Source organism: Convolutriloba macropyga, chromosome 1 (assembly GCF_964194025.1).
Source record: "Convolutriloba macropyga chromosome 1, txConMacr16.3, whole genome shotgun sequence".
Classification (NCBI taxonomy): domain Eukaryota; kingdom Metazoa; phylum Xenacoelomorpha; order Acoela; family Convolutidae; genus Convolutriloba; species Convolutriloba macropyga.
In genome coordinates, this window is record NC_134468.1 from 71,970,827 (window position 1) to 71,997,600 (window position 26,774).

Sequence of the window (26,774 nt, forward strand, 5' to 3'; positions counted from 1 at the left end):
TTGGCTCTTGAGCAAATAAAAGCGCGGGTAATTTTGTACGATATGCACATATCAATAACAGGCGGCATTATAATATGCCCATAAACAAGGCAGACAAAATTTGTTTTTCCAGAACGCAAACCCAATTAACAAAATTTATGTTCATACAAAAGTCAGTTGATGACTCATCTTGTCTAACTAAAATCATACTAAACAGTGAAATCTTGGACCTGAACATAGTAATGGCCCGCTGAAAAATCATTATGATTCATATTCTGGTTCAGAAAAAGAATCTCTATGACGACGCGCTCCGGGTTGCTACAAGATCTTATTTTTTAGAATTTTTAATCTCTTAATGTCTGCGAGAGCAAACATTGTATTTAATTTGGACATAATTGAGCTATGCTATTACTGACAATCGATGTATCACCCAGGAAATAGCGTCCTTCGCTACAGTTTCCAGTTCGAAACTCACAATTCATCAATTGCAAAGTGCTCAAAAAACCTTTGAAACGTATTATTCTAGTGACCTTGCAAGCACTAAGGACAAGTATTAGTTTCTGCGCTCTAATTAATACTTTGTGTCCACAACTGATAAGATGAGTCGGCTATATTATATGTAGATTGACAAAACAAATATTATTAAATTGAAATTCATTCATCTTTAAGCAAAGAACTTTCAAGCACTTAGAGAAACACCGCATCTTGTTAAATCTTAAGCAACTTTTCAGAAACTTCCTTTTATAGAGCAGACCCCTGCCTTTCTCACCGGTAAACCTTTGGAAATTATTTTTGCAAAAAAATAACAACGGCTATCAATAATCGGCAAATGACTTTTTATTAAAAAAAACAAGAAGCTTTGTTGAAAAGAAAAAATCATCAAATCTTACACTAATCTAGAACAGTTTCAAATGAAAGGAAAGTTCATTTGAACTATTTCGAAGAATTTGCAAAATTTTAAATAAATTTCAAGAATTCCGGTACGTAATCACAAAATAGAGAAGTTTGAATAAGTTAAATAAATAACAACAAATTTGATTATTAGCTAGCTAGCTAATGAATCAATTTGTCAGTAAATAGTGCCATAAAAGTTTTCAATTTCCGTCCCAATATTGCAAAAACAGAAAATTGCACTTTTTGTCCTAATATTGATAAAACACTAAAAATAGTTATCTTCATCTCAAATTGTAAATACTCTAGTTTTGTACCGGTCTGTAGTGTGATTGTCCGTGTACCACTTGTGCCTGAAACATTGGTACACAGACCAAAAATCACACTACAGACCGGTACAAAATTAGAGGAGTATTTTCAATTTGGGATAAAGGTAATCAATTTTAGTAAATTATAAAAAACGGTCCATTATCAGGCGGATAAAAATACATAGCAAAAAAGTGTAATCTGGCACGACGCCTCAACTGGTTGACGTGTCATAGAACGAATAAATGTCCACCTCTTGCTCTGCCTGAGCTGTCTACAGAGTTAGAACGTTATCAGATTATTTCATCGAGTTAATTGTTTGTCCGCGTTACGGTGAACCAATATCTTGTCTTTGTTCAGCAGACAAGTATTTTGATTAGTTGATTTATTTGGTATCAAATCAAATAAAAATATCAAAACCTCCTCAAGGAGTACAAGCAGTTGCACCAAAAAATATCTTAAACTTAAGCCATTAAAAGTGATCTGAACCCATAAAAACCCAGCTACCCAGCTCTTGGATCAAACGCACTCCCTTTCAATCAGATTTACTTAAGTTTCACTGCAAAAACATTCTTATATTATATAGATTCAAAACCGTTCAATGTGGGAGACCCTTCGTTTTACAGCAATTTTTTGTCTCCTTTGGATTTGGAAAACGTTCTATAATGAACCACAAATTGTACATAAAGAACAGTTCCCAAATTGTTTTATAGGTGGTGGGTTGGGTGCGAATTCGTTCTGTCTTATCATTCCTCGCACAAATACCACTTTTATTGTTACTTTTGTCACATATAAAGTAGAAACACTCCACCATATCATTTCAGAAAGTTGAATTTCCGGTAGATTTTTTTATTTTATCAAAAGCCTGAAAATTTTAAACAAAATAAAGTCCACCAAATCTTTAAACATTCGACGGCTGTTCTACGGCCTGCTTTTGTAAAAAACAGCCAAATTATTCGACAACAAAATGGTTTTGTCAAAGTTACCTTATTATACTCGGACTCTGATTGACAATAGTAATACTTTGAAAGATATTTGATGTTTGCATCATACTAACTTGCTACCTTAAACATATTTTTGGCGCTTCACAAAACCCGTATGTTATCAAAAGCATGGATTGCTTACAATACTTTTCATGATGTTCTGACACCGAAAACTAACCATCATTGCTCTTCATACCAAGTCGACCTTGAGAAATAACCTTTTCATACCAAGTCGACCTTGAGATAACAATTTGTATTAATTTTTTAGAAACGGTTCATTAGCAGTTAAAAAATGTGGAACAACTCTGGGCATCTGAAGAAAGTTCTCAAAAGCAACCACTGGAGTTTCCCAACTTCCGGGGTTAAACTCGAAACGTGACTTTGAGAAAACTGAGAATTCTGATAGAACTGAGACAAAAAAATCATTTATTAAAATATTATTATAACAAGTTTTCCTATACCGACTATGGCAACCGGAACTGCACATCCTGTTGGAAAAACAATTTCTGCTAAAACGCCCACTTCTCCAGGCATTCAATACTTGAAAACTTGTCGATGAATTAATAACGCTACTTTTAGTGTTTACTTTTGATGACCAGTTTGCTTTCAAACGATTGGCACAAGGTTCAGACTGAACAACAAAGGCTTCAAGCATCTGTGTCAGCAAAAACTTACAACCTTGTGTGGCAAATGACAAATTTTTGTGTAACTAAATGCTTTGCGAGTTGGAGCAACAGACGGAAAAGCAATATTTCAAAAACTTCAAAAAGTTTTCCTGTATTCGAAAATTAGGTTCCAAATTGTCAATTAAAAAAAGTTAATTCGAAAGGCCCAAAATGCATTTTGATGGTCCAACAATCAGATAAATGTCTTCTAATAAACCGCAAGTGTAGAAATTTCTTGAGTAACTTAAAAACCCCTAAAAAACAAAAACAATTCAGACGTTTTATTGGATTCAAGCAGCACTATGAAAGCATTCCAAATATTGTATTACAATTCTTTCTTTAAATAACGTAAAGAATTATCTTTTCTAATCACTGGTGAACAAAGAGAAAGTCTAGACGCACTCAAAGCTGATTCAGTCAAAGCGCGCAAACACTACAATGACAATTCGTAATAGTTTGTGTCGCAAGTTTGAATGCCACTGGATTTATAATAGTCATAGAGGAGCGATAGCTCAATAGAGCTAAGCACAACATATTCAGCAGTAGCTCTCTGCTCAAACTTGTTTTCACCAGCACAAATACACAATTTGGTTTATACGAAAGAATTATTAGCAGGCCTTTGAAACCTTTGAAAACAATGTATGTGGAGTTTCATTTGAAATCCTTATAGTATTAACCCCCAAAACATGTTATTTTAAAGTTGTCAGGCAATCTTTGCAATCTTGTTGGCTGTGTTGTCATTTAATTTTTTCCTATCAATTGGGTAGGCCCATACAGTTGAAGCTCCCGGCATAAAAAAACGTTATTGAGTTTAACTCTTTCTAATCTTACAATTCAACCAACACGACAGTTGCAGTAGACATGAAAAAAGGGAGACAGCTGAGTAAAGACAAACAATAGCTTCTACAATGGTTGAAAATTTCCGTCTATTGAATTGGAAAAAAAACAACAGACGGAATTAAAAAAAGACGAAAATATTATTTCGCCCTCCTTCACATAGTTTCTTAGTCAATACAATAACAAATGTCTAACTTGTCTGCAAGAAAGGTTTTCAAAAGACCAAGCACTAAAATCTCCACTGTCTCCTGTGCGTTTAAATAGACGTTATGCTGCGGATATGTTAAGCATTGATATAGTAGGATCATCAACAAAATCTAAGGGTTTTTCATACATCTTACAAGAAATCACTCTTTCACTTATTATATAGTTGTCCAAAAAGTCGAACGATTTCTGGAGAAAAAGTATGCAAATACCTAATGCACAGGTTTATGCGACATACAAATATGCCCACTCCAATATTTACTGACCAAGGCACTCATTTCAATTCAAAAAGGTTAAAAGATATTTCAACATCAGTTGCAGTTTGGCAAAACATACAACGTCGAAAAATGGGCGAACCATAGGAGTAGCACAGAGATCACACAGAACTATAAAATGCTACTGGCATAACTATAAAACCTCGCAGCCATCCAATATAAAACAATTTGTCACTCTACAATCGGTTGCCCTCCAAGCCCAATTTTTCATGGACGAATACCATCAAATCTTAGAGACCTGATATTTAGTAATGCTAACAATTAAAAAAGAAATTAAACTATGTCTACGTATCAAACGTACAAAGATTGATTATCGCAGAAAACTGTTTCCTTTTAAGCCCAAAATTATGGAACGTGAAATTAAGCAACCTTTAATGAAAGTGGTTGGCTCCTTATATAGTGGAGGAAGTTTAAGTTAGAAATAAAAACCTTGCAGGAAAACCTTGAACATATCAAACGCAAGTTGCTCACGGATTTAGACTAAATCCAAAAAACCTCAGTATATTGCACCCATAGTACATGGCATTATGGTGAAAAATGAAAAACTATATTGCTGATCCGTTAGTCCCCAATAAAATGAGAGCCTGAACTATTTATTCAGTTTAGAATAATCTCCCTATACTCCTTCGAATGAGAACAGAAAAGAAGTAGTTCAAACACGAAATAATAGAAAAGACTGGATAAAATGTGACTAGTTGTGGCAATTCCGTTTGTGACAGGACAAATGTTCTGAGTCTCCAAAGAGCTATACCAGATTGCAAGCCTGATGAATGAAACAATGGATAAGCAACGCAATTTGCCATTTAACCGGAATTCATTGCTATACCAGAACAATTCACAAGATTGATCGTCTATTAAAAATGAAATAGACAGAATTGACAGCTGCGTAGGGTCAAGCAGTTTCTCTGCTTGCATCAATGATTTATCGCTGGAACTACTAATGATACCATCTTAGGATCAACCTGATTTGCAATCATTTAGGAAACTGGCAGATGTATGACAAAAACTAAAAAACTGCTAGAGAAGGAGACTGATCGAAACATTTCCGATGGAAAATTGTTCACTTATTGTTGGCAACCCCTTATTTTGATGTATTTGAGATCCATGAGATACGATGACCCACTGTACAAAAAAAGGAAGTCAAGAATGTATAAAACAACCAGTGTGTGTGTGGAACGAAAGTTCAAAATACCTAAATTCAGATTAGAGCTGACATGTTTTCGTGTCACGATGCTACAACACCACATCTTGAAAGATGAACTATAAATCCACTTTTCCACTAAAGGACCAGCATTTGAATATTTACCTGACATGGCATCAATAGCAAGATATCGTCAATAACCTAATGAGGACATAAAAATTGCAAAATCTGATTATCAACAATTCTCAGTTGAAAAACATTTTTTTATACCAGATTATACCAGATTGTCGGAATAGCACATTTTATACTTTTTTAACACATTTTATACCAGATTGCCGGAATAGCTGGAAATAATAGACTTGCTTGCCGTATCGTAGAGATAGTAACAGATACATATACGAGTTGAAGTTATCGAAGCCACTCAAAAAGCTAGCGAGAAAGCGACTTTTTGTATAAACACCATTTTCTCCACTCTACTTAAATTAGAGGAACAAATTTTACGCCGCAACGCAAAAGCACTTGTTTGTTTCGGTGAGACCAAAAATGCAAAAGGGTTACTTCAATTTAATTTCAACAATCATGAAAGTGTGAACAGATCTCTAAAAAAGACAGCGCCCCAATACAAATCAAATTCTTTGAATAGTAAAAAAAGGACCAAATGAGGGCATCTAATTGATTATATATTTTCGACTAGTTTGAAACCAGTTGTCTCTATGCTTTCCGGACTTTGATAGCAAAAACATAGCCGGCAGATTGCCAGAGTAGTTGCAAAATAGACGTGTGTCTATTTTGCAACTGTTTACAGAAGCCAGTCAAAAAACTACGGAGAAAATATTCAACGTTAAATAAAAAAGGCTTGTTAAATTTAAGTCTTAATGTGAAAACGTCATCTTATTCTGTGAGGTAAGTCGCGTATAACGAAAATCTAGTCATGCAAATGAGCTAAAAATGTTGGCTAAGGAAAGTGAGAAAGGACGTCAAGCGCACATACTGTTCTGTCACTCTGAAAATTTGACAATTTCAGCTTTGCTGTGTGAACAAATGTAAAACGAAAAAGCGCCAGAAAACGAAACGAAAAACCCAAGAGCACCACAATATAGCTCGACTCAGCTAACAGCTTGGGAGCTATTAAAAATCCCTCTACATGCAGAGTGTAAAGTGTTGAATTAAGCTTTTTAATGTCACATTCAATTGGTGTCACTCCTCTCACACAGTGGAACTATTCATCAACGAATACTTCTCTATAAATGAATACAGAAGTCGTCTGTCAAGATTCAACGGAAAAACCATAAGCAACTCTAAATGGACAAGTAACAAAAAAGTGAAATATTTGATTATCAAAGCTTAATCAGTATCTGCTCTGGGGAAAAAGCAAATAAATTTAGTTGTTAGAAGTTAATGTTTAACCTCTGACAACTAAACTTGTTTGCTTTTTACCAGAGCAGCTACAGATTAAGCTTTGATAATCAAACTGCTTTGAAGAAAACAGAATATAAACACAATTATACCTTAAAAAAGCGAACTGCAAAAAACTGGTGATAAAAATTGCAAAATTAACTTCTAGTAATGGCTGCTGTTGAAGTCATTTTCACAATAGTGCCGGAGAAATCAATCGGAAAATTAGTAAACATTTTACACCAAAACATGATGGAGTAAAAGCATTAAAGAGCATTATTGAAAGTTGGGATAAACGTAGAGCAGTTGGTTTACAAGAACTTTTGAATTGAATATTGATATTGTTTAGGAGTCTCCGACTGGCATCTGTAAAACGATATAACAATCATTTTATGGGTAGCAGAAAGATTCGAAAAAGAGCTTTCAGACAGCCAAAAGAAAAAATCTTTACAAAATGGCACAATAGTTATCAGTACAATACAATATAAAAAAGTTCCGAGAAAACTTTTAATTTTTTTAATAATTCAATTAAGGCAAAACCGCAGAATCGAAAAAGAGCCTCCTGAAAGGAGAAATCAAAACAAGGTTGAGAGAGCTGAAAGTTTAGGTCGAGGTGGGAAATCGAAAAGTTCAAAATCGTTTTAAAATAGCGTCAAGGTGCAAAAGCCGAGAAAATAACAAAAAAAAACAAATGTTGGTGCCAGCGTACTTAGTCTCACAATATACTTCAAATATCGCTTTCATCATTTTTCTGTCGGTTGCTGTGTTCCGACAAGAACCGCACACCATACAGAATAGAAGGAATATCACTAGAGGACCTAAAAACAATCGGAGGATGTCAAACGAGTATTTTGTGTTACTAGTGGAACGCAATGTAAAATCATGTCAACAAGTGAAGGTGCTTAAAATTGAAGATAAGTTCAGAGGGTTCGACAAAGGGAGGATGTGAGGATGGTAACTTTTCTGCTTGGAAAATATTGACCGCCAAAACAAAGAGAAAACAAAACATTGAAGAGCGGCGAAGACAAAACAACGCCATCAGTTATCAAACACGATCTGAGTGACAAAGAGATCAGTTGATCACTTGATTTTCATACATCCAGCAGCTCAAAAGAAGTGCAAAACGTTTGCTATTTCATCAATCTCGAAGCCAGTCCACGCAGTGGCGAATAGTAATTGAAGAAAAAGCATAGATTTTCTAGAGACTGCATTTTCTTGTGCCGCTTTCAATTTAAATACCTTTGTAGATATAAAACTGTGTGTTGATTTCCAGGTAAACCACCTTGATTCGTTTATGAGCAATTAAAGTGGCACAAAACTACTTTAGTTTTTAAACTACCTGTCAGGTAGTAAAATCATAGCTAGATCTGTGAAGTGGATGCTATATATGTAATTACCAGTTAATTTATACCCTAATATCCGCACTGCTTATTAGAGCAAGCTAGAGCCGTACATTTCCATCAATTAAAAATATAATTTATTAAAAAATGACATAGCTGGCAGATTGCCAGAAAATAGCCGCAATAGATTCGTAGATCGGCAGTCTAAATAAAACAGTAAAAAAGACAGACCACAAAAATTCGTTTTTCATTGAGGGCTGATCTGTTGTATTTTGATTTAAAATCTGTATAAGTTATTGCTGCCTCTATTAGCTGATCTCAATTAACCTTCACATAGAGTGACACACACCCATTTGACCTTATCTCTTTGAATTAAAGTAAATAAAACTCAATTTCAAAGTGAGAAAGTCATTTTTGAGAGTGAGGTAAGTCAAGTGTGACCAAAAATTTAATCAAGCGCATGAACAAAAAACTCGCTCCACTAAGAGCGAAAAATGACGTCACACATGCAATTCAGTTAAAACTGCATGAACGAATGAACAAAAAGTGGCTGTGACGTCATATGGTCGTAACAAAAATCATGACGACGAAAAAAAAACATAGCAGGACAAGTCCTGAAATACAATTCAAAGAATTGACTGAAAAACTTAGAATTACTCTACCTGACCAGCAGATTAATTCATTGATGCCAGCCAAAACACAAACAAAATCATCTCAAAAAATTGAGAAACAAACAAACAAACTAAACAAATATATAATCATTGAGTGATAAAACTTTTAAGCTATTACCCCAAAGTCAAAACTTGATCCCTTTAAAAATAACTATTTCAAAAACATGTTCAAAACTAAATTTTGTTTCTGAAATTGGTGAAGTATTATATCAGCAAGGCCTGCAAAAATTCATTGGCCCTTGAAGATCGATTAACTCGAAAATTTTCAAAAATTAAAAAATAATATCAATTGAAATTTTAATGAAATGTTGCTGAAAATCGTGATAATATCTTAAGAATTGTTTCTTAAGAAATGATTCTAGTGTCTCTAGAGGCTATCCAGTAAACCAATTCATGCCTTAAAAAATTAATTTTTAATTAATTTTTAATTAAATTAAATAAAATTAATTAAAGACCGATAGGCAAAAATTTTTTATAAAATTCAAATTTCAAAAAACAGAAATTCGTTCTATTGAAATGTAGAAAACCATCCAATTACCCAAAAGCAACTATTTTAATAACATAATATCAAACCCTGTATGAGGTTATCAGGCTACTCGGGCAAGAAAAACAGAATAAAAGACAAAAGTTTTGAAAAAAAAACTTAGAAAACTTTTATCAAAGTTTTATCAAAAAATTTTAAAAATTCGAAAAGTAAAATTGTTGAGAACAAATCCATTGAAACTAACAACTATGCAGTAACTTTTTTCAGACCTTGGAATAGGTTTCCTGGCACTAGAGAATGGACAAATATCAAAAATTGACAAAAACTTTAGGAAACCTCAAAAAAATTGCAGATTTTATCAAAAAAAAAAATGCTAAAACTCGAGACATTAAAATGTTGAAAACCACTCAATTATTACTAGAAATTATACAGTGCCCTATTATCAAACCCTAAAGGAGATTCCCTGGCCCTTGAAGCAGGAAAAACACAAAACCTGACAAAAGTTTTCAAAAAACTTGAAAAAAATTGCAAAAACTAGTATCACTTTGTGTGTTTGTGTTAGCTCATAAAATGGTCACATCAAGTACTTTTGTCTCGCAAAAGGCCTTCATCAACTTTTAAAAACTTCAACCTAAGACTAATCAAGCAAAAAAACTTGCGCCATTTTGAGCCCAAAAACTCCTAAAAATGACCTTTTAACCTTGAATTGAGGCCATCCCAGCAGCTGCAACACTCTAAACACTTGAAGGACTACTATCGTACACTTTGGGCCTCTAATGAAACTTAATGCCCGCTGGGTTTTACCTGTTTATCCCGTTTTGAAAGATCAGTCATTAAAAATGTGTGAACACATCTTAAAAAAAAACAGCGCCCCAATACAATTCAAATTCTTTGAATTGTAAAAAACCAAGCGAAGGCCAATAATAGCCCCAGCTATCGCTGTGCGGCTATTAAACAAACATTAATCGGATTATCACCAATGGATAGTGAAGGAAGATTACGCATCCGCTGTTTTTTGTTAACTAGCTGTCCGATCAAATTTGTGCCCTGCGAAGGAAAATGAAAGCTCTAAACAGTAATACTGCTTTCTGTCATCTACTGGATTCTTGGATTTTGAAAATTAGCAAAAAGTCAACTGTTTAACAATGAGCACCAAATGTTCAATTATGTCACAAAGAACAGTAGGCATGTTTGCTGCAAAACGTTACACACTTAAAGGATGGTAACTGTCCTTTGCTATAAACATGTTGATCAAAAACGAACTTCAAAAAGCCTTACTAAGCAAAAAAGGGCTCCATTTGCTGGTAATTAGAGAAGCAGAAGGTGGTATAGTAATTTTTCTCGGAAACCAACTATTTTGCTGCGAAAACAATCAATCTACAAATAGCGTGGCCTGAAACTTTAGCTGCTAATCGCAACACAGAAAAAAAGAAAAGACAATTTTTTACTGACCGCTTCAAGAACTTACTAGAGATCATCCTTCCATTGTTCAGATCTTTAGATTCTCTGTAATTTTATCGTTTTATTATCTTGCTCTAGACGGTGCATTTTTCTAGAAGGACGTATATAATCAATCGATTATTTTAAATTTTCTGAAATAGTTCTCTTCCATGTTCTAGAAGCGCCTTCTTCTAAACGTATGTAATCAAGCTTTGATATCACGCTGAATTTCCATGTACAGTTCCCCGACTGTATCATAAGAATATGCTACACCGTAGAAGGCTGAAAAATCAAAAACACTTCCAGATAATACAGAATTTGATGCATAATTTAGAAACCGGGACAACATTCACAGATGACAAAATAAAGCATTCATTTTTTTAAATCTTAAATGATTTAAGCAGAAGTAATAAACTATTAACTCAATTTTGGTCAGTAGGGAGCTGTTTCGTTTTATTTTAAAATTCAGTGTAAGGAAACAATTGTAATTATATAATAATTTGCATGATTTATCTTTACTATGTTTAGTGGTTAAAAATTCAAAATGTACCTCAAGCGGAAACAGCCAGTACCGATCAAGCAACTTGTGCTTTTTCAGGACAACGAGTTATTAGCCGCATACGGATTAGCACCAAAGATACCAGAGTTTGGAATCGTAGACATCACAGCCACGATCTTCACCGTTGAGAACTCGTAAGCGAACGACAGAACATACAGGAAGAAGGATATAGCCAGGGTCCATTCACAAGTTGTGGCCGTGTAGTACCACCCTTTGTGTTCATACGGATGTTTTCCATTCTCTTCAGTGTAAGGAGGTAGTTGATAACCTGATTTCCGCATCGATATGATAACCAGAATGAAAGTGATCACACAGATGGTCGAGATGATAATTCGGATGACCAGCAGCCATTTGTGGTTGTAGAAGGTGTGCTTAATCAACTTAAACGTCAGGTAACTGTGAAGGTATCCATAAACACCTGCACAGCCGAATGCCATTTGGGCACCAGTTAGGTGCATGAATATGTCCGAGGTTTCTTGGAAACACCCAACAATGCTCATTCCCAAGGTCCCAATGGCGCCCAAAATCAATGCAATGATGTTAGTCCATTTCACTGCCGAGAACTCACCATGTCCGAGTTGTTCACGCACTTGTAGATACCGAATGATCACAATTACCAGAAATGTGTAAGCGGTCGCGTTCAGAAATAGTCCAAACCAGCAACTAGCGGGTGCTATAGCCCCTGTGTCGCTGATAAACGGTAATGTCGTATTGACAAAATGCCTAGCTTGTGAAATTGAGTAAGAGATGACAAAAGTCAGTGCAGCTAAAACAAAGGCTAATATCGCCACCAAACATAGCCCAATTTTCTCCATGCATTCTTCAGCCCCCATTTTTGGCAACTTCAAATTCAAAGCAAGATTCAATCTTAGTAAACGAGTTCTAACAACTAGATACTATCTGAAATATAAAACAGTCGTATAATATTCACCCTAAACAGATTAAGGCTATCTTTGACCACTGCTAAACTCTGCGCTACCAACTAGATCAATGCAACTTCGGAGATAACTCACTATAGTTTACTTTGACTCTTCGGGAGCGAAATGAAAGTCCCGCTTTCAAAACAAACTAAACTGATTTGCAAATAATTTAACTCAAATTACCATAGCTATTTCATTGCATGAATATTCATGGGTGGTAGCTGTGCAGGTATTACACAATTAAGCCGAAGTATCTCTAAGCAGATTAGAAAATAAATCTTCGAAATAGGATAGAAAAAAACTGCTCAGCCAAATTGAAATATTGCGGAAAACAAAATCATTTTTAAAAAATGTGTATAATTGCTGCATATAAAAAAAATTGGATTGTTAAATAATTCTCGGGTAACAAAATATTTCTCTGCTTTATGGTATTTAATTTGAGTTTCGATGGTTTAACACTTTCTCATGGCATTAAATCGGCTAAATAGCACGTATGCAGAACAAATTCGATTACACTAAAACGCTTCATACCATAACCGGCCTTTATGACTACAATATAGAAAGAATCAATACCGCTTCAGAAACAACCCCGCTCAACAACGGAATGCAATATCCGGTCAATCAATAGGCATTCTTAACTCCCACGGGCATAATAACACTAAATTCATTGTCTCTGTTAAACTGAATAAATGTAAATGATGCAAACTCTCATTAATAAATGATGAAATGAGCGTTTTCAATGCGATTGCTAAAGACTCCTTCAAGGCAATGACAAAAAAGTTAACTACCAAATTGTGGGAATGTTTGATTCTTAGCTCGAAAAGTAGGCTTCTATAAAATATAAAACAGTTGACAGATCGTCCGAAAATATCCCCGATAGTCTTATACACCTGCAGTATCAAAAACATTAATCAAAAAGCTACAACCAATTCAAAATTATAAATTAATAAAAATTTATTCTTAGTTTTCAGCATATCTTGATGTACAATGGAGCAAATGCTTCGTGCATGAACTGGTTAGGATCATTTTCAATTCCAACAAGGAGGCTCGGTAATGTGCGTTTGCACAATGTTCCGACCCAGCTCATCCACTTTTGCTTTAATTGTCTTAAAAAGGGAAGAGATAGAAATTCACATATCTTTCTACAAACAACTAAGTGAAAACAAAAAAAAGCTCGATTAGAGGGCCGATGAACCTGCCATTAATGAAAGTACAGGACAAGACAAACAAAAATAAAATAATAGCAAACATTAATTACGACCAAAACTCTGTATATCTGCATGTCTGTATATAAAAAACACCTAAGCAAAAAAAAGGAATCAGATACAACCTAAACTGAACCAAATAACCTGTACTTCATTAGATAAGACATGAGACCATTCGAGAATGAAACTCGGAACAGGCCGACAAAGAAGAACAAAAAGGGCAAAGTTGAAAAATACGTTTCTATCTTTGAAACCAACCAATTTCGAATTGATTGAAACCAATACGTATCAAGTCCGCTCATTGAAAATGTCAATTGATACCTTCATCGCAATTGAGACCTGCCATTATCCATAATATGTCAGACGACTACAAACAGAACGGCAAAAAACAAAAAAAATTAATTAAATTTGAGAAGAAAGCTGTCCGCAGCCTTTAAAACTATAGACTATTCGTGGAGAACATTAAATATTTTCATTTTTGCTTCTTTTCAACACCAAATGGGCCATCTCACTTGAGTGATAATTGGGCAAGAAAACAAAGAACTCAGAAATGGGCAATTTCCAAAAATCACAATTTTCTTATGAAAATGCGTAGTACCAAAGCCATTAATTTAAAAAATCATTATACAAAATGGATCTTGGTTCACTAGAAATAGGATGCCACCTGTTGTTATAGAGACAAAGTTACTAAAACGAAAAAACGATAAAACTAACAAAGCTCAAAAAATTTCAAGCACACAAATTTTCAAAAACTCAATCAAACCAAAAACTATCACAAAACAAAAACAAAATAACTTGCAACTGCTCGGAAGCCAGTTCGTCTTTCTATTAGTGAGAGCATACCGAATCGTATGACAACAAAAAAAACAAACACGGTCAGAACCTAGAAATAGAAACAATTTATCGAAACCACAGTGTTGAAGTCATTAAAATTATAAGACCTTGAAAACCATTAACAACTTGAAATTGAAAAAGGGGTTTATATTTTTCGGCTTGGCTCTCACTTGATATTAACTTTGTCTCAGTCGTGAAGGAGATTTGTGAAAAAGACAACAAAAACAACCACAAATATTGATCAGTATCGAAAACTCCCGAAATTACTATGAGAACACATTTCTAAGTTCTATAGACATCAGTCAAAGCATAACTAGGAGAAAATGCTTGGAGCAACTGTAACTTGATTAGCCCTGTCAATAATGACACTAAGATACTTGTTGACGACAAGGAGTACAAAAATCGCCAGCTAAACTGAAATCAGTAAAGTGAATCATTTAACATCCATAGAAGCCATTGAGGCCTTTGATTGACAAAAATATGCCGTTCGACTACGAAAAGGCCGACAATTAGAGACAAAACACTTTGCCAGAAAACGGTTTGGCAGCCGTTAAAACTATGACTATTCATTGAAATATGCACATATGCTCAAATCAAAAAACTTTTATGAAATTTCGAAGTAAGAAAGCCAAAAAAATCAGCCAAATAAAAAAACCACTGTTGAAAAATTTTTTTTATTACTTGGAATGAGTTTTACCCTGTATAGTTTGCTTCTAAGTTACATGGGGACAAAAATAAGAAAAAAAGGGCAATCCTCAAAACTCAACGGAGACAATATTTTAAAACAAAGACTTTCAAAGTCATAAGAAGCATTAGATAACAACTGAAAGCATTCAATAGGTTCACCTAGAGGTCTTGAGGAACCCATTTAAAGCAATGATTACAACAGGAAATCCTTAGGCAGCAAATTAACGACAAAAAAATGCAAAACAAAAAAATCAGTTAAAGTTTACAAAAACACATTGTCGACGCCATAAAAACTCGTTAAATGAGCTTTTCTATGAAGACAATTTTTACATTCAGGTGACCTAATTTTGTGGAAAATAGGATCTGTCAACAGTCTCTTCTTGATTTACACACATTCTCGTCAGCAATCAACAAAAAAAAACGAAAAAAAATTTTGAAGACCGCGATCCAATATAAACTGAAAATTTTTGGATTGTGCGAACTGAACATTAGTCCAAAATCGACCTGATTTTGTTGCGCGTCCAGCAATAACAATTCATTTTTCCTTATATTTGTTACAGATCAATTAGTATATGAAAAATTTCAAAAATTCAAAAAACTTGAAGTCAAAGAAAACACATTGTCAACGCCATAAAAACGGAGCTTTTCTCCGAGTTGAAACCGTCAGCTAAACTGATATCAGTAAAGAGAATCATTTAAACATCCAAAGAAGCTATTGAGGCCTTTGATTGACAAAAATATGCCGTATGAAAACGAAATGGCCGACGATTAGAGGCAAAAAAACTTTGCCACAGAAAGGTTTTGCAGCCGTTAAAACCATGGCTATTCATTAAAATATGCACATATGCTCTAACCAAAACTTACTTTTAAGAAATTTCGTAGTAAGAAAGCCAACAAATCATTAGTCAAATATGAAAACACCGTTGAAAATATTTTTCGATCACTTGGAATGAGTTTTACCCTGTATAGTTAGCTTCGAAGCTACATGGGGACAGAAACAAGAAAAAAGGGCAATCTTCAAAACTTCATTGAGACTTCTCTTAAAACAAAAACCTTCAAAGTCATAAGAAGCATTAGATAACAACTGAAAGCATTCAATAGGTTCACCTATAGGTCTTCAGGAACCAATAAAAAATAAGATTAAAACAGGAAATCAGGAGGCAGCAAAATAACGACAAAAGGCAAAACACAAAATCAGTTTAAGTTTACAAAAGCACATTGTCAAAGCCATAAAAACTCGATAAATGAACTTTTCTCTGAAGACAATTTATATATTCATGTGATCTAATTTTGTGGAATACAGGATCTGTCAACAATTGCGCCTTGATTTACACGCATTCTCGTCAGCAATCAATCAACAAAAAACAAAAAATTTTGACGACCGCGCCCCAAGATAAACTGAAAAGTTTTCGATTCTAAGAATCGAAGAGTAGTCTAAAACAGACCTGACTTTGTTGCGCGTCCAGCAATAACAATTCATTATTCCATGTTTTGCTGCATAGAGCAATTAATATATGAAAAATTTTCAAAAGACTTGAAGGTTATAAAACACATTGTCAACGCCTCAAAAACTATGAGCTTTTCTCCGAGTTAAAACCATTAGCTAAACTGAAATCAGTTACGGGAATCATTTAACCATCCAAAGAAGCTATTGAGGCCTTTGATTGACAAAAATATGCCGTACGACAACGAAATGACCGACGATTAGAGGCAAAAACTTTGTCAGAGAAAGGTTTTCCAGCCGTTTAAACTATGGTTATTCATTGAAAAATGCACATATGCTCAAATCAAAAACTTAAAATTTCTTAGTAAGAAAGCCAAAAATCGATTAGTCAAATATGACACCACAGTTGAAAATATTTTTCCATTACTCGGAATAATTTTTACCCTGTATAGATTGTCTCTAAGCTACATGTGGACAGATATTAAAAAGGGCAATCTTCATAACTTAACTGAGACATTCTTTCAAATAACAAAAACTTTCAAAATCATAAGAAGCATTAGATAACAACTGAAATCAATCAATAGGTTCACCTATAGGTCTTGAGGAACCCATTTAAAACAATGATTACAAAAGGAAATCAGGAGGCAGCAAAAAAACGACAAAAGAAGGCAAAACAAAAAAAATCAGTCAAAGTTTACAAAAACACATTGACAGAGCCATAAAAACTAGTCTAATGAGCTTTTCTTTGAAGACAAATTATACATTCACGCGATCTATTTTTAGGAAAATAGGATCTGTCAACAGTTGCGCCTTGATTTACACACATTCTCGTCAGCAATAAAAAAATATTTTGAAGACCGCGCCCCAAGATAAACTGAAAATTTTTGGATTGTACGAAACCTAATTTTGTTGCGCGTCCAGCAAAAACAATTAATTATACCATGTTTTGCTGCATAGATCATTTAGTAAATGAAAAATTTCAAAAAATCTTGAAGTTTACAGAAACACACTGTCAAAGCCGCAAAAACTATGAGCTTTTCTCCGAGTTAAAACCGTTAGCTAAACTGAAATCAGTTAAGTGAATCATTTCAACATCCATAGAAGCTATTGAGGCCTTTGATTGACAAAAATATGTCGTACAACGAAATGGCCGACTATTAGAGGCAGAAAAGTTTGCCAGAGAAAAGTTTTGCAGCCGTTAAAATTATGGCTACTCATTGAAATATGCACACATGCTCAAATCAAAAACTTACTTTAAATTTCGTTGGAAGAAAGCCAAAAAACAGCCAAATAAAAAACCACCCTTGAAAAAATTTTTTCTGTTACTTGGTATGAGTTTTACCCTGTATAGTTTGATTCTAAGCTAGATGGGGACAGAAATAAGAAAAAAGGGCAATCCTCAAAACTCAACCGAGACATTCTTTTAAAACAAAAACTTTCAAAGTCATAAGAAGCATTAGATAACAACTGAAATCATTCAATAGGTTCACCTATAGGTCTTGAGGAACCCATTTAAAACAATGATTACAACAAGAAATCATTAGGCAGCAAAATGACGACAAAAAAGGCAAAACAAAAAAATCAGTTAAAGTTGGCAAAAACACATTGTCAAAGCCATAAAAACTCGTTAAATGAGCTTTGCTCTGAAGACAAATTTTACATCAATGTGGCCTAATTGTGTGGAAAACAGGATCTGTCAACAATTGCGCCTTGATTTACACGCAATCTCGTCAGCAATAAAAAACAAAAAAAGTTTTTGAAGACCGCGCCCCAAGATAAACTGAAAATTTTAGGACAGTACGAATTCTGATTTTGTTGCGCGTACAGCAATAACAATTCATTATTCCATGTTTTGCTGCATAGATCATTTAGTATATGAAAACTTTCAAAAAATCTTGAAGTTTAAAAAACACATTGTCAAAGCCGCAAAAACTATGAGCTCTTCTCCAAGTTAAAACCGTTAGCTAAACGGACATCATTTAAGTGAATCATTTGAATCATTTAACCATCCATAGAAGCTATTGAGGCCTTTGATCGAAAAAGTATGCCGTATGACACACCGAAATGGCCGAAATGACATACCGAAATGGCCGACGATTAGAGGCAAAAAACTTTGCCACAGCAAGGTTTTGCAGCCGTTAAAACCATGGCTATTCATTAAAATATGCACATATGATCTAACCAAAACTTACTTTTATAAAATTTCGTAGTAAGAAAGCCAAAAAATCATTTGGCAAAAATGAAAACACTGAAAATTTTTTTCCATTACTTGGAATAAGTTTTACCCTCTATAGATTGTTTCTAAGATACGTGTGGACAGAAATAAGAAAAAATGGGACAATCTTTACAACTTAAATGAGACATTCTTTTAAAACAAAAACTTTTAAATTCATAAGAAGCATTATATAATAACTAAAATCATTCAATAGGTTCACCTATAGGTCTTCAGGAACCAATTAAAACTGAGATTAAAACAGGAAATCAGGAGGCAGCAAAATAACCACAAAAGAACGCAAAACAAAAAAAATCAGTTAAAGATTACAAAAACACATTGTTAAAGCCATAAAAACTCGTTAAATGAGCTTTTCTCTTAAGACAAATTTTACATCCATGTGGCCTAATTTTGTGGAAAATAGGATCTGTCAACAATTGCGCCTTGATTTACACGCAGTCTCGTCAGCAAGCAACAAAAAACAAAAATATTTTGAAGACCTTGCACCAATTAAACTGAAAATTTAATTGGTTTCTTTGAATCGAAGTTTAGTCCAAAATAGACCTGATTTTGTTGCGCGTCCAGCAATAACAATTCATTATTCCATGTATTTGCTACATACACCAATTAGAATATGAAAAGTTTCGAAAAACAAAAACTTGAAGTTTTACTTGGTATTGGCGCCCAGACAAAGCCATTAAAACTATGAGCTTTTCTCTCCACACTTAATATATAATCATTTGGCCTCACTTTGTTATAATTAGGATCTCTCATTAATTTTACATTGACTTAAAATCATTTTTGTCATTAACCAAAATGTTGAAGTACTTCGAAAAAGACCGCGCCACAACAATCTGAATAATTATTGATGGTAAAAATCCAAGATGAATCCAAACCTAGCCTTTATTTTGTTGCCCGTCCAACAAAAGAAATTAATTATTCCATATATTTTAAAAAATCATCAATTAGCAAATAAAAAAATCCAATAAACCAAAAATAAATAACGCATTTTGCATAATTGATGGGTTAATTTGAAAAAAAACGGCAAAACCTTAATTGTAGAACACTCCTATAGGAGGCAAAAGTACACTTATCGTTTATTGAAGTTTCCAGAGAATGTCACAGCAGATAATAGGTCTCTACTTCAGGAATATTTATACTATTTAAACAAGTGGAGCCATTTGAATTTTAAAAAGTCTGAAACTCGAAATATTTGGCAAAATATTTACCAGAAAACTCGCATAAAACTAATCGACAAGCCCACTCTATCCTTAAAAGTAAAACTAATAACAATGTCCGTAAAAATTTTTGACGAATCTTAGCAAAAATAAAATTTGGTAAAAAACGGCAAGTGTGAATAAAAACCACGGATTTCCGTCTACTATTCACAAAAATTTAAACAACGATATCTCCAGGTAAAAAACGAAAATCAAAAAATGAGCTGTCAAGTGACAATAAATAATCAAGCGAATCGACAGACTTCACTATAATGAGAGAAAACATATCCCATTCCGAAAATCAAGTTTAATGTAACCAAATTGTACAGCCATTAATGGACCGAACAAAGAATTTCTTCCCACGAAACAAAAACAACCAAACAGATCCAAAGAAACCCCCAGGAGCAGCCTTCAATTCCGAAATTAAGCAGCGTAAAAATTGATAAGCCCCAATATTATTTATCATGTCGGACGCAACGTACAAGATCTCTATTACTTATACACTACCTGAATTGCAAAGCAAATTTTTCATATAAACTAAAACCCATGCCTTTTCTTGGGAAAAATGAATTCCGATTTTTAAATCACACATTTTACAATAATGAAAGAGGAAGAACATAACAATTCGCTTCGAGCAACCATATTTCCGAAATACATTCGTCTATCAAACAAGTACCCATTTTGACCAAAATTCATTTAGTCAACAAAATATAACACAGCTAAATAAGTTCAGGTTTTCAACATTCTACAACTTGTGATGACGTTAAAAATATAGTATTTTTTCTCTGATGCCATCTTGCTAGCATCCTGAAACTTTGATATGTTAAATTGTCATCACGGATTACACTTATTTACTTGCAATTTTGGGCTGGTATCAGAGAGTGACCATTGTATTAAATGCAACTCACTGTTTTGAAAAATCATTTCTGTTTTTCTCTCAATCAAAATCTTATGTGTACAAAATCAAAATATATTTCAGTTCCTGGGCCTAGTGGAGCAGATTTATGGTTTGGTTGTTTATCGATAACGTCATAACGTCAGAGTGGTTTCCTTTGGAAGATTCGCAAACTTATTTCCTTTGAAATCGGAAAGAGGCAACACAGGACGGCTATTTTCCTTGGTAAAAACCTAAAAAGTGCAACAAACTCATTTAGGCAAAACTTTTTCAAGAGTGACCATTGAATCAAATGCAACTTACTTTTTTGAAAACGATCATTTTTGTTTTTCTCTTACTCAAAATCTAATGTGTTCAATTGCAAAAACGGATCTGTTTTATTAACAGTTCTTCAGCCATTTTGCGCGATATAAAATTGATGAACAATCGACAAATCGTATAAAGCTTGTTTGCTGGCATAACATTATCACTATTTGCCACAAATTTTTTCCTTGAGGAAGACCGGGATATATTACCGCCCAATTTCCTCTAAAAACGTAATTTTTAACATACCGTCTTAAATGAAAAACGGGTTAACGCAACGTGTGAATATTTTCTGCGAAAACAATTGCATCAAGATTTGACTTTCGTTTATAGAATCTTAACATCTTGTTGATTATATATTTATCTAAATGATATGTTTTCTGTTTTAGCGGAAGGCGTTGAAAATTTTTTAACTAATTTTGGAGAAACGGCTATTGCTCAATAGTTCAAAAATGAGGAAAAAAGTTATGCACTTGTTGATTGTAAAACGTAAATGAGGTCCTCTACAAAAATCAATATCTTTCAATTCCTTTGCCTAGGCGAGCAGAAATTGTTTGGTTGTTTATCGATAACGTCATAAGGTGGTTTCCTTTTGACGATTCGCAAACTTATTTCCTTTGAAATCAGGAGGCAATACACGCGTACTTTTTGCCTTGTTAAAAAACGAAAAATTGCAACAAAGTCATTTAAGCAAAGCTTTTTCAATAGAGTGACCATTGTATTAAAGGCGAATATCTGTTTTGAAAACAATCATTTCTGTTTATCCCTCACTCACATCTAAAGCGTTCAATTTCACATACTAATCTGTTTTATTAACGGGTATAAGGCCATTTGTCAGTCAATAATTGCCATCGCAACTTCTTCCTTTAAGTGATATATAAGTGCTGTGCAGTCCACAAACCGTACAGCGTTTTTTTATTGCTAACATAAGATTATAATTATTGGCCACAGATTTTTTCTGTGAAGAGATCCGTCTTATATTACAGCCCAATTTCATCTAACAATGTAAATTTTAACATACTGTCTTAAGTGACAAACGGGTTAATGCAACGAATAAATATTTTCTGAGAAGAAAACAATTGCATCAAGATTTGACTTTCCTCCATGAAATCCCTCTACGAAAACTTCTGGTTGATTATTTATTAATGTAAAGGTTACGTCCCATGTTTCAGCGGAAGGCGTTGAAAAACTGTCGCTAATTTGGGAGAAACGGATTTTGGTCGATAGTTGAAAGAGTTGAGAAAAAAGTCTATAAACCTGTTGATTGTAAATCGTAAATGAGTTCTATTAGATAAACCAATATCTTTCAGTTCCCTTGCCTAGTCCAGCATATTTATGGTTTGGTCGATAACGTCATAATGTTGTTTCCTTTTGACGATTCGGATATTTATTTCCTTGAAAATCAAAAGGAAGCAATATAGGAGTACTTTCTGACTTGGTTAAAAACTCAAACATTGCAATAAGTCATTTAGGCAAAACTCAAGACAAAGAAATTACTTTGTTTTCCTAATATATCGAATCTTTCCAATTGACCACCTGAGTAAGAAAAAATGCTCTGTAAATTCGTCAGAGGCTTAACAGATTTTCAGTTAACAGAAATTTTTAACAGTTTGTAAACATTTGAAACGTCAAATTTGACATTTTTCAATTCGTTGAAAACGTAATAGTTTAGATTTTTAGAACATTAAGTACAACAAGATTGAAAACACCAATGCTTTTTTCAAAAAGCGCCTCAAAATGCTTGACACCAAAGTTCAATTCAAATTAAAAATCAGTCTCAAATTCGAGTCTAGCGTGGGGTATAGATATAATGTTAGGGTTTGATAATTTTAATGAGTTTTACGTCTACTTGATTATTTCATTTTCAAGTCGACTATTTTAAAGGACCTTTGAGTACTCTATAGAGAGAATATTACGGTACCCTTTTCAAGTACCGTTCTCACACCCTTAGCTGAAACTTCGTTGGTAAGATCCAATAAAAATAGCTGGCAGGTTGCCAGAAAATAGCCACCATAGATTCGCAGATCTGCAGTCTCAAACAGAAAACAGACCAAAAAAAATTCATTTCCTCTAAGTTATTGCTGAGATGCTAAATTTTGATTAAGAATCAGTATAATTTATTGCTGCTTCTAGTAGCCGCTCTCAAATAACCTCCAGTGAGCGTGATACTCACTCAGTTGACTATCTCCTGCAATTAAAGTAAAGAAAAGTCATTTGGAGTGTGAGGAAGTCATTTTTAAAGGTCAATCAAGAGTGACCAAGAATGAATCACGCGAATGAACAAAAACTCACTCCCCTAAAAGTGGCGCCACACACTCAATTCAATCAAAATTACATGGGAGAACAAAAAAGCAGATTTTAAGACATCGATACGTCATATGATTTGTAGTTAGTTATCGTTTTGTAACGAAAATCTAACGAATGAAGAAATATAGCCGGCAGAAATGCCCAAGCAACTCGAAGCTTCGGACAGTCTGAAGCATTTTCCTTTGTCTGAAAATAATTATTTTTTGTCTTGTCAGAGCAAACAAAAACATTTGTTAAAACTTAAACAACCGCTGTAACGGGAGAAATTCCAGTGTTGACATCATTGGAGCAAGTTAACAAGCAACTACAATTACGACCTCATTCTGAAACCATATAAAAAACTACAAAGCTCTAAATGGCATGATATTAATTTAACAGCAAAAAAATATCACTGAACAACCGGTCATAAAAATCAAGATAAAATTTTTCAAAATTTAACTGAATTATAAAAAGAACACAAAACTTAGGTCTCCAGAAAACAATTAAACTATATGGTGGCGAAAATTTAATTGTTTTGTGGAGACCTAAGTTTTTGTGTTCTTTTTATAATTCAGTTAAATTTTGAAAAACTTAACAAAATATTTGCCCTTATTACAAAATCTTAACAATCTCTTGTAAAAATGAATGCCAACTGTTGCTTAATTCTATTTTAAAAGAAAAAAGGATACAAACTAAACTCAAAGTAAACAACAATTGTTTAACGTCAAAAACTAGTAAAAACATCATATTAGAAATTCCAATTAAAATCAATTTTTTTTGAAAAAGTCTACGGCAAAAAGGCCAAAGTCATTTTCTGTTTTAACAATTCATGAATGTTCAATCTTCATAAACAACCATCTTCATAACTTGAGAAATTTGAAATTCAAAAAATCTGGAAAATAGCGGAAAAGTACATTTCATTATTTATTATTGAAGGTTGAGTAAAATAACATTTCCATCTCCTAGAAAAACAAAATAGTGCAAACAGAACTCGAACATTTGAAATATTATGCCCAGAATGTCAGTATACTAAAATCTCAATGAAAGAAAAATTCATTGAATGTCAAACTTTTAACGCCAAAAATTAGTCGAATTACCAATAACACTAAATTGAACTCCCTGACGGCGAATAGAAAGGCCTATTCTATTTATTCAAACCAAAAAAGAAAAACAAATACAATTTTTGAAAAATTGGACACCAAAAAAAACAACCAAATCTAAACAGTTTTGATACAAATTTATAAAAACACCGCAAGTCAAAAACAGGCATTTAAAACATGCACTGTCTTTTAAAAAAATCCGGAAAGTTACGTATTTATGCAGTTTCAAAATCGAAAAAACAATTCTACAAAAACATAAGGGCAGAAAATTGAGCCAAATGGACAAAAAACGGCTGAAAACAGTTATCTATACGCACCATTCTCTCAAAAAACTCATTCACTCAACATAACCTATGCATGAAAAACTTTACTCGCTCAGATTAAACTAGTTCCCATGTCAATTTTCTCACTTTCGCTTTTAGGTCAAAACGGCGCCTGAAAAAAGAAAAATGTTTTCTACTACTTGTAGTCTTTTATTGATTTGAACTTATATATTGTACAACTGCCCTCAAATAACCATCAGTTAGCTTGTGATATTATTAATTGACCTCAAATCCTTCATTACATTGTGCAAAAATCAATTTAAGAGTAGAAGTCCTTTTGAGAGAGTTAGTTCACCTCACTTATGACCAAAGCACTATTCACTTTCTCATTGACTAAGTAATTGTTTTGTAGAGACTTTGCGTGAAGAATGTCGACCATAAGGTCCTATTACAATGTGTTAAAAAGGTCTTCTGAAGTAATTCAGTTGACACTGGGAATGCAGCTGGCAATTCAACTGGTTTATTGACGACAACTGTTATCTAAAATTTACTCAACAAAAGAGTTAGTTCTGCAACCGACCACGTTTACTTTTGGTTCATAAATTCATTTTTGATCGACTTTTTGTCTCAGCTTATTCGTTATAATGATTTCAGAGATCAAATGACTGGTTCATTTGAATGTGATTTTTCTGCTTTAGTAATTTTGTTTGGTTTAGAGCTAACGCTAGTGGCTGTTCTTTTATTTCGTCGGCAAGATTCTACGACTATATGACGTCGCGCTCACGTCACAGCATTGGCCATTCATTCAGTCATTCGAACTCTTGACCGGAGAGCTTGAGTGACGTCATTCATTGCAACTTTTCTTTTGCGCATTCTTTCTATGCCTTTTGGAGCTATCTTTAATGTGATAATTCGAAAAGGGAAAAAACTATAACCTCAAATAGAGGCAATTATGCAAAAATCACATTCATTATAGGAAATTTCATAGTCAGAAAGCCAAGAAACCATTTGTTAAAATTCAACTACAACAAAAAAAATGTTTTTTCTTTAATTGCCCGCTTTATATTGAGACTAATCTACATGTGGACCGAAATAAGATTTTTAAAAATTGTCACACTTCAAAACTTCACGGACATTTTCTTTTAACAAATATATTGAAAGTCCTAAAAGGCATTAGATAACAACTGAGAAAATTGCATAGGTTCACCTATGGCTATAACGGAGCTCAATTGGATCTCTAATATTAAGACGAAGTGATGAAGCAGCTTTTTCGAAAAGACGGCAAATTTTTAATTACAGAAGACTCCTATAGGAAACCAAAGCACAGCTAGCCTTTTACGCAGTTTTCAATGATTATGATAGCAGATTTCAAGTCAATGCTACTGGCATATTTAAACGAAGTGAGATAAAAAAGCGTATTTGGAGCCATTTTTGATAAGTCCGGAATTCAAAAAAATTAGCAAAATAACCAAAAGACTAGGATTAAACCTCCTCTATCCTTAAACAATAGCATTAACAAATTTCAGCGAAAACTGGCAAAATTCGGTTAAAAAATTTGAAAAAAGTGAAAAACAACGCAATTCCTCCTACAATTCACAAAACTTGAAACTTCGATAACTTATAAATACAAAAAAAATAGCCGGCAGAATGTCGGAAAAAGCCGCCATAGACGTTTGTGGGCTTCCATGAGTTGAAACAACTAAACAAATAAGATAGACAGATCTTTTTGAGTTAGATTCGGACTGTCACTTTTATGACACATACGGTCTATAAGGAAAGAGCCCCAAAAGAGCTTTTCAAAATTGATATTCGAAATCAAAAATTTAAGACTAATACTCAAGAATTAGGGCATATAAGGTTAGCACTACTTAAATGCACGCTATTGATCTTTAACTATTACGTGTTCCTAAAATTTGAAGTTCCGTAAATGAGTTCAGAAGTCATTTTTTTGAGTGAGGTAAGTCACACAATTGACCTAAAAGCAGAAATGACGTCACGAACACAAATTTTAACTGCAAAGCAGTAAAGTCACTGAAGTCATTGAAAAAAATTAACAAGTTAACTCTTAACACGGACAAAAACTGATACTTCAAAATGCCGACCACTCTACTCATCTGTTTCAAATAACCAGTTACAAATTTGAATTGCAATTAGTACATAAATACAGTTTTGCAAAAAAAAACTATACCTCAAAACAGAGTAGCGCAATTCACAGTGCTATCAAAAATCTGAAAGTAG

General features: G+C 33.7%; 1 protein-coding gene across 1 annotated transcript; it reads right to left on the reverse strand.

Moving 5' to 3' along the window:
* Window positions 1-10,911: 10,911 nt before the first annotated feature.
* LOC142351187 (DNA damage-regulated autophagy modulator protein 1-like) lies at window positions 10,912-12,355 on the reverse strand. The gene has a single exon (XM_075403311.1). It carries the CDS (start codon window positions 12,001-12,003, stop codon window positions 11,206-11,208), a length of 798 nt encoding a protein of 265 aa, XP_075259426.1. The 5' UTR covers window positions 12,004-12,355; the 3' UTR covers window positions 10,912-11,205.
* Between the last annotated feature and the right edge of the window lie 14,419 nt (window positions 12,356-26,774).

Coding starts and splice junctions, on each gene's coding strand:
- LOC142351187 (XM_075403311.1), bottom strand. CDS start 12,003: ATGGGGGCTGAAGAATGCATGGAGAAAATTGGGCTATGTTTGGTGGCG.